General features: G+C 34.3%; 1 protein-coding gene across 12 annotated transcripts; it reads right to left on the bottom strand.

Moving 5' to 3' along the window:
- Positions 1-690: 690 nt before the first annotated feature.
- LOC133781475 (pentatricopeptide repeat-containing protein At1g03100, mitochondrial-like) lies at positions 691-8243 on the bottom strand. 12 transcript variants are annotated; one of them, XM_062220472.1, is made up of 5 exons: positions 8000-8243; positions 6190-6419; positions 6003-6081; positions 4905-5005; positions 691-3726 (listed from the first exon to the last, which is right to left on the bottom strand). In XM_062220472.1, exon 5 carries the CDS (start codon positions 3682-3684, stop codon positions 1357-1359), a length of 2328 nt encoding a protein of 775 aa, XP_062076456.1. In that variant the 5' UTR covers positions 3685-3726; positions 4905-5005; positions 6003-6081; positions 6190-6419; positions 8000-8243; the 3' UTR covers positions 691-1356. The 12 variants fall into 12 exon arrangements, with proteins under 12 accessions (XP_062076456.1, XP_062076452.1, XP_062076455.1 ...); XM_062220468.1 differs by having other exon boundaries at positions 4905-5009; XM_062220471.1 differs by having other exon boundaries at positions 4905-5064.
- Positions 8244-8759: the final 516 nt, after the last annotated feature.

Below are 8759 nucleotides of genomic sequence, written 5' to 3' on the forward strand. Positions count from 1 at the left end.
TGTGAATGTTGGATGTGAGTTTCATTTCAAAACCAAAGATGGTAAAAGTTGTGAATACTGGAGCCTCCTGATGACTCATAAATATTTTGATGATTTGCATAGTATCTGTGATTATTACGATGCAACAGGGGCCTCATTTAAGTTTTTCATGACTGTTATTCTGTCAAGAGAGCTTATTTGTGGCTGATTAAAGCCCCTGTGGATTATTTGAGGAACGACATCTTCTATCCATTGAATGCTAGGAATAAGACTTTTCATGATATGGTGCCAAGTCCTCAGGCCATGGCATTCTATATATGAAATGCTAACAATAATGTTTGGTCAGCTATGTGAAAACCTAACATGGTTGTTTTGGGTTCATTCCTTTTTGTATCAACCAAGCTACTTTATGAGTTTTAAACTAAAAAAACAAGACTACTTGTTGTTGGTTAAGCAGTAAGCATTTCTCAAAATTAAATTTATATAATATATTCATAAGGCAAAATACTAATATTGAGAAGTGTGTGTCAGAATAATATTAACAAAGATGTGGTTGTAGTATAAGGTAAGATACATAATGATCATCTCATCTTGTGACCTTTATTACTCTTAGCCAAATATTCTGTGCAAGAATTGAAGCCTTGTGTGATGGAAAAAGAAAGTTCATTAACCAATTGCCAACATCACATTTAGCTCAATCACATAGACAAGTACCAGAAACAGCAAAATATGTATTGATATACTCAGGAATTCGAGAGCCTGGTCACTGCCTAAAGATTACAACCTTATTCAGTCTGGACAACAAGTTCAAAATCTGGATTCTGTAAAACCAATATGCCAATTTTTCAACTTGAAACCATGAGGATTTCGATACAAATCAACTCAAAACTAGACAGCTGATTCAAAATCCTGCAAAACTATTTTCAATCAAAATAGCTTTTAAAGCCCATGTTTATTGCTTGTATAAATTATTTGAAGGCTTGCTTTACATGATTTTTCTTTGTAACAAAGAAATTAAATTAGAAAACAAGAAATTTGAGGGGAAAAAACCAAAAAACAAAACAATGTTCTAAATTCTTAGGCCACGGAAGGCTCTGGAATTGGCCAAGGTGAGATCCAAAAAGAGGTTCATTTTTCTGAAATTCTGGTGGAGACATGTAACAGTCTTCTAGAGAGCAGCCATTCCTCTTGCTCAACTTCAGCCAAAAGCTTAGTCATAGGGTAAGAGTATAAACGAGTCCAATTTGGTCATTTCATTTAATATCTTCCAAGAAGTAATCAATCTTTACAGCCATTTTCTGGACGGACCAAAACATCTTTCTATTGCATGAAGTCGCATTGGACAAGAGCTTATAAGAGTAGGGTGCCAAAATATTATCAATTCAATCCCACCCACCTCTTAAAAATTAATGCTTCCTCCCTCTTTCTGTGTTGGCCTTCAGTTTGGAATTTGGGAGTTTTGCCCCTGTAAAGTGTTTTGTGGTACTTCAAGAAAAGAGTCCGGTATTTGTACTTGTCCACAAACATTTTACCTCTCTCCATCATCTCCACCACTTCATTTGCTCGGCTGAAAAACCCACCCCTCACAAATGTGTAAAGCACAGAATCCAAGAGTTCCTGATCAAACTTCATTGGGGTTGCAGAAGCAAGAGATTTCATCTCCCCCCATAGTTCTGTCACTTCTATATAGTTTCCCCCAATAGCTGCATACGCAGTTACCATGGAATGGAATGTCTGAGCATTTGGTGTATGACCAAGACTCCTCATTTTCTTCAGAGCTTTCTCGGCATCTTGCATCAATCTTTTCTTAGAGAAAAAGTGGATTACATTGTTCCAATCATGAACTCCAGAATCCACTCTTTGCCCTTCCTTGATTTCGTGCAAAAGTTTTCCCATTAACTTGGCTTCATTTCCCTCTTCACATCCCTTGACCAACTTCTCGAATTCTTGATGACCAGTTTTCGATATCTCTGCTACTTTCATCTCTTTGAATAGATGGAGGGCTCCTTGTGTATCTTCTTGCATCACCTTGTACTGAAGCAATGCCTGATAAGAGCTAGAATCTAGTTGGATTCCTGCCCTACGAGCATCGCGAAGAAGTGCTGCAACGTCTCCTACTCGGTTTGCTTGACAATATGCTTTTAAGAGAGAAGAATATACAGAAGAAGCAATGCTGACACCAGCCAATACCATCTCATCTAAAAGGTCATGTGCTTGGTCTAACCAACCAAGCGATATGCATGAACTTATGACATGAACTATCATTGAATCATCATTGGAAACTGGAGAATCTTCTCTCTCTACCTTGATGAGAAACTCTGCCAAATCTTTAATCTTTCCTGCTTCTAGAAATGCTTTCACTAATTTCACCAAAATTTCCTCAGTTGGTTGGATGATACCTCGTTCAGATGTTAACAGTTCAACTTGAGTTTGCAGCTTAGCTAACATGGTATTCAGCACCTCCTTTGCTTCAGTATCGAGTTTCACAAAGTTCTGATCTCTTAAATACTCCTCATAAGATACCAGGGAGATTTTAATTGGTCTATCATATTCCAAACCTCTAGATTCTTCATGGCTCGAAGTCAACCTGGAACCAAGAACACAAGAGGATTTGCCTTCATTTCCAACAGCATCAATTACTATCGATGCAGCAGCAAAAGAGGACCTAGCTACTTTTGCTTTCCGAAGCATTTCTAAAACCATGTTTGATGCAGAACCAAGATCACCCAATTTCAAATGGCATGTAAGCAAACAATTATAGAACTGTCGCAATTGAACATCACTTAGGTTGTGTGCATCATTTATGTACCGTTGGAGTTTCCTAAGCTCTTCTCTTCGTCCATTTCTCTCGTATATATGTGCCATGACTATCAGTAAGTCAGAGTCAAGTTTCACACCAACTCGAGGCATCATGTCAATGAGCTGCTCTGCTTTCCTATGTGTTCCAAACAAGAGGCACCCGGCCAAAGCAATGTTGAAAGCAGTAGTATTAGGCTTCATAGCCAGCAAAGGTGCGTTACTCTTTTTCCGTGGATCAATCCTACTATCTTGAAAAAGATAACCAATCTCAAGAATCAACTCAGCTGCAAGATAAGCCCCAGGACCAGTTTGACACATATATGCCAAGGTTGCAGACCAAGCAGAAACGGGAGGAAATTGCTCCATTTCCACCAACTTTCTCAAAATAGTTGATGCAGGAACCGACAATTGGACTTTCGCTAGAGAAATAGAGAGATAAATTAGTGTCTCTTTCTGTAATAAATTCTGTTTTCCTTTCTCAAAAATTCGTTCTACCATCCCAAAGGCCTTCTCTAACCACAGAACATCAAGGCTTTCAGCAAAAGCTGCAAGAAGTTTATTCACAACAGACTTTCTAGGGAACCCATCTATCTGCATATGTTGTTTATAAAATTCCCACGTATCTTCAAGTCTATGCTCATCAAGTGCATTCTCTATTTCCACACTTATCCTAGCTGGGTCTCCAGCCTGTACCAATATTGTTCCTGTCATAGTCGAGAAAGACTTCATCTCAAGCGGGAATTCATTATTCCTTCCCAAAAATATAGCCACCTCATTTGGATTGGCTAAACAAGAGCGAGCAAACCCACAAACAGAAATGGAACTTGAATAAGCTTTAAACTTGTGCGCATATGCAGGGAAGAGTGCAGTGATGCGATAACCCATTTGTCTCCTAATTATCATCATCTCTTATTAAGATAAAATCCCCCTCAAAAAACAAGATGAAATCTGCAAAAAAAAAAATGAAAACTCTATTTAGGATTTTGAAAAATTATTATGAGATAACCACTTAAAAATGATATTTCAAACCAAACTAGCAAAGTTGTAATTTTGGCAACTTACACACAAGAAAAAGAAACAACACCAACAAGAGCAGTTGAAGAACTAACAGATAGTTCCCTTATAACAAGTGAAAAGAAAATAAGTGAAACCAGTAATGATATGAAAAGCCCCATTATTGCTATGACTACTGAGCTGATCAAACCAAACCGGTAAAGTTGTAAATTTCTCCCTCCCTTCCTTCCTCGAACTATATATTTTATCTCATACTTTCTTATTCCATTATGGTCAAACCAAACAAACCAGTGAAGTTGTAATTTCAGAAAATTCCTTACAAGAAAAAAGAAAGAACCCCAGCAAGAGCAGCTGAAGAACTAACAGACTCTGTTACCTTATATTAAAGCTGAAATTTGTGTAAAGTGCCGTAGCCAAAGCAGCAATGATATGAAAACCAAAAAAATATAAGAGGCGCTACTGTAATGTGTCAAACCAATCCATTCATGAAATAAAAAAATAAAAAATAAAACTGAATTAAAGTGTTAGAGCCCAGTATCTTACTTAACAGACATTTCAGCATATACTTGGTGGACAGCAATGATATCAAGTGAGAAAAAGAAGCATAGATACATACCAAAAGAAGACAACTTTGTTAGCAGTGTGGGATTTATTTCGTAACTGACAAAAATTATAAACTGTAAATTAAATTATAAATTTTGAATATATAATGTAATTTTCTAAACAAAAAGCACAAACAACAGTGTCATAAAACGACACTAATTGTCGGACAAAAAAACCACACCAAAATTACATAAACGACACATTACCAAAAATAGGAAAAATGAGATGGAAAGTATTGATGAAACATTTTCTTGCAATGTGGCATTCAACATGGTTAATGAAAGTGATGATCATGAACCAAAATCTGTATCTGTATCTGAAAGTGATGATCATTAATTTTTATAGGCCAAGAAATATCAGGCAGTGGATATCCATGAACAAAAATTTGGGACCCAATTCTTCTTATTTCCAAAGGAGGAGGCTAATTAAAATTATACTTAATTTTTTATTAACTAAAAAATGGTAGCAATCTCCCAAGGGAAAAAAGGAAATAAGAAAGAGAAACTTACCCTCTAAGACAGTAAGAGGTGGTTGCAGTAAACCCTTCTGATTGTGATGGCAGTGCTCTATGGATCTCTGTTGGGACATCATTTCCAGCAACCTCTCACGACTGCCTGGGATAAGTTGAACACAACTCACAATGTGTAGCAATCCGACTTGAATAAGTTGCTACTGTGGTTATCCACTATTTTCTTAAATTTTTATTTATAGCATGACACACACAAAAGAAGTATTTCAACTTAATTATTAAAAATTATTTTTAACAAACACTATAGAAGTTTTAAAAAAAATTTAAACTTATTTATTTTAAGTGTGTCCCACAAGTTTTAAGCTATTCTAGACACTTTATTTATCACCGAAAATTAAGAGTATACATTTCTAACAGTTAAACTCAACATACCAACTAATAACACTCTTTAAAATAAATCATAAATCATTCTCCAAAACAGAGCTCCTAAATAATAGCGAAATGGGCTCTTAAATAATCCTAAACAAATAAAAGATTAAGAAGAATAGGTCAGCATACAAAGTCCATATAAATTGATTGCATAAAAAACAACTAATGAGATTTCAAAGATTCACAGAAAAAATAGAGCTTAAGCTGTTCTTTGATTGCAATAAAATAAGTTCAAAAAATAAATACATATATTAGACAAGATCCCTAGAACTAAATGCTACATCAGATCAAACACTTGCACAAAAGAAAAAATGTAATCATACAATAGGATCGAATAACAGATCCGAAAAATAATCAGAAACAAAATAAAATCATTGAACAGATTCAAAATGTACTCAACAACATACTTTAAACACTTCCCATTATTACCATTAGTTTGTGTCTAACATATTTTGAGATATATAATATACAGAAATGTAATAAACGGACTAAGAGACTATCACAGACTTAAAAGTGACAAAAAAAGACAGTGAATCAAAGTAATGAATCACAACTCAAAAACTAAGGACAATGCAATATAACAAACGTATTAGAACAAGGAAAACAACTCAAAGCCTCTGATCAAAAACACAACTCCATAACATCTAAGATACATACAACTCAATAACAACTAAGATATGCATTAGGTGCAATGCAAACAAAAATATACCTCAAACAAAAATCTACCAAGCCATTCCAAGCTGCAACCTAGCCACTGCAATCCAAAGCCATGACCCAGCACACTGCTTCTGAAAAGAAACAAAACACAAACTAAGCATATTCAGTACACAAAGACATAATCAGATTTAAAAAAACAATACCCACTACAAACAAAGAAATAAAAACTAAATACAAACCACAAACGTATAGAGTAAAAAATCGTTATCAACAAAGACTGAGACAAAGGCGGTTATGGGTGGCTCCGGAGGCAGCTTTAGGCTAGTAAAATGGAGGCAGTGGCGGCGGCTTACAGAGCTCGTCAATGGAAACGGCAGAAGGGGATTGCAAGTGACAAGTTGAACAAACAGAGAGAGACGAAGAAGAAGGGGACTCCAAGGTCGACTGGTATTACTCACGTAAGGGTCAGCTAAAGCATTGTAGAAAGAAGAAGAAGAAAGAGAGATTGTTGGAGAGAATGAGATGTGGCGGCTGATCATATACAAGATAAGTTAATCTTATATATATATATATATATCAAACTACAATATCAAACATCCCAAACTTAGTTTCATGTTTTGTTGTTTGCTTTTAATTTTATTCTTCAAACTAATTTATCTATTCTCAATATCAAAGAAATAAAAATTCAAAACATAACCAAAATAACATATATATATTTAATATCAAATGAATATGAAATATGAACCAAACAACAGACACATAAATCTTTCACAGTTAAACTCAAAATAAAAATCAGATTTACCCCTTCCCCTTTAAGGAAATAAAAATTCAGATTCAAAACATACTTGCATATAGATCAAAAATCAAATTCAAACTCAAAATAATAACTAACTAAAAATCAGATTCAAAATTTTTGCTGACATACCAATATGTTAGTCATCTCTCCAAAAACAAAGTTCAGTCTACAATATCAAACATCCCAAACTTAGTTTCATATATACTAATCAAAATGTATATAGATAAAACTTGTACAAATACTTAAGGCATTATAGAAATATACAAATTATAAAGCTGCACATATTAAAAAAACAATTCCATATATGTTTAATATTATTCTTTAAATTTATTTCTCAATTCTCAATATCAAAACCAAAAGCCCAGAATTTATTCACTAAGTTCACAACCATTCCCAACATAAAAAATTGATAAAGAATAAGGCAAACCACAATGCTCTGATAAAGAATAAGCAGAGAGAAGCATGAAAATTATTTCTCAAATACTTGTAGAATATATTAATCAAAATGTATCGTAGATAAAGCTTGTACAAATAACAAAGACATAATCATGACTTAAATACAAATATACAAATTATAAAGCTGCGCATATTGAAAAAACTATTCCAAATAAACCATACTCTTAATCAATCTAGCTATTTGCATAGGGAACAAATCAATATGAATCATGTAAAAACTTGTAATATAATGAAGGCATCGTGATCATGATTTAAATTATCAGATTAAAACAAACTGAAAAAAAAAATCATCAGATTAAAACATACTAAAAAATGTCTCTGATTCAAATAACCAAGAGACAACCAAAAAACACCACAAACGAAGATAACCTTAAAAAATAAATAGTGTTGATTGAATCACAACACTTGAAGCTCACAAACAAATCATCTAAAACAAAGAGCATTATCATCATATCAGAAGGTTTTATTGTTTAATTCTACCTAAGAGACTAGGAGCCCAAAGCCAAAACAGAGAATTGCCCAAATGGTGCAAAATCGACAGATTCATCATCAACAAACACTAACAACAATTCAGCAAGAAAGTACCAAAATATAAAATCTAAAAACAAAACAACATAGACAAATCAAACCCTCAAAGCCACCAAGACCAATCACAAAACTTCAAAGCCACCAATACCAATCCAAAAATCAAACCTTAACAAACAATCCACATAAAATTTACTAACAATAACTAGGTTCTTGATAAAATAATTAGAAAACCAAGTATTTAAAAGAAAAAAAAGTACGCGAAATGTTACAGGTTACAGAGGCTAAACGACTGTCTGAGCTAGGATCGGCGGCAGCGGCAACTCTAAACGAGCTAGGACCGGCGTTGGCTCAAATGTTTCTTCAGAAGCCAGCGACTCAAAGATTTGAAGTAGGAGGCGGCGGCACACACAGAGAAGAGTTCTAATGGTGGCTCAAGTATTCAAAAATGGGAGAATAGAGGGTCGGATGAAGCATTTGTAGAAAGAAGAGCAGAGATGATCGGTAGCTTAGGTTAGGGATCTCCCTTCTTTTTTTCTTTCTTATTTTTTGGATTTTATATAGGTGATAAGTGTTTGTTTTTTGGAAAATCATTGGTGCATTAGGCAAACAGCTAATCTGGGTTTGTGGATAGCCTACTCTAGTTGGGAGATTTACAAATCATAATTGATGAACTAGGAAATCTCCAATTGTTAGTTTAAACTTTGAGGAGATAACCCATAAGATACCAGAATTTATGGTTTTAAAAAAAAATATATGAGCATGTTTACATTGACATAATTGAAATTACATAATGACATGTTGAGACATGAAACAAAACCCATTTGGCTCATTTTGAAGGATTTCTCCATAGTAAAAATCCTTTGAATACATGTTGTGTTACTCCTGTAAACCTTTTGTGTTCATGTCCGGCGTCCATGGAGAAACATAACTCATAATTGAGAAGGAAACTTAAACTTTAAGAAGTTGCATCTTGAGATTAGATTAAACTAGCTACATTAAAATTGCCTTGAAAAAATTTGTAATGGTGTT

This window comes from Humulus lupulus, chromosome 6, assembly GCF_963169125.1.
Source record: "Humulus lupulus chromosome 6, drHumLupu1.1, whole genome shotgun sequence".
In the NCBI taxonomy this organism is placed as follows: domain Eukaryota; kingdom Viridiplantae; phylum Streptophyta; class Magnoliopsida; order Rosales; family Cannabaceae; genus Humulus; species Humulus lupulus.

Bases quoted from the DNA above. Each gene is read 5' to 3' on its own strand.
- LOC133781475 (XM_062220478.1), bottom strand. From the start codon at position 3,684: ATGATGATAATTAGGAGACAAATGGGTTATCGCATCACTGCACTCTTC.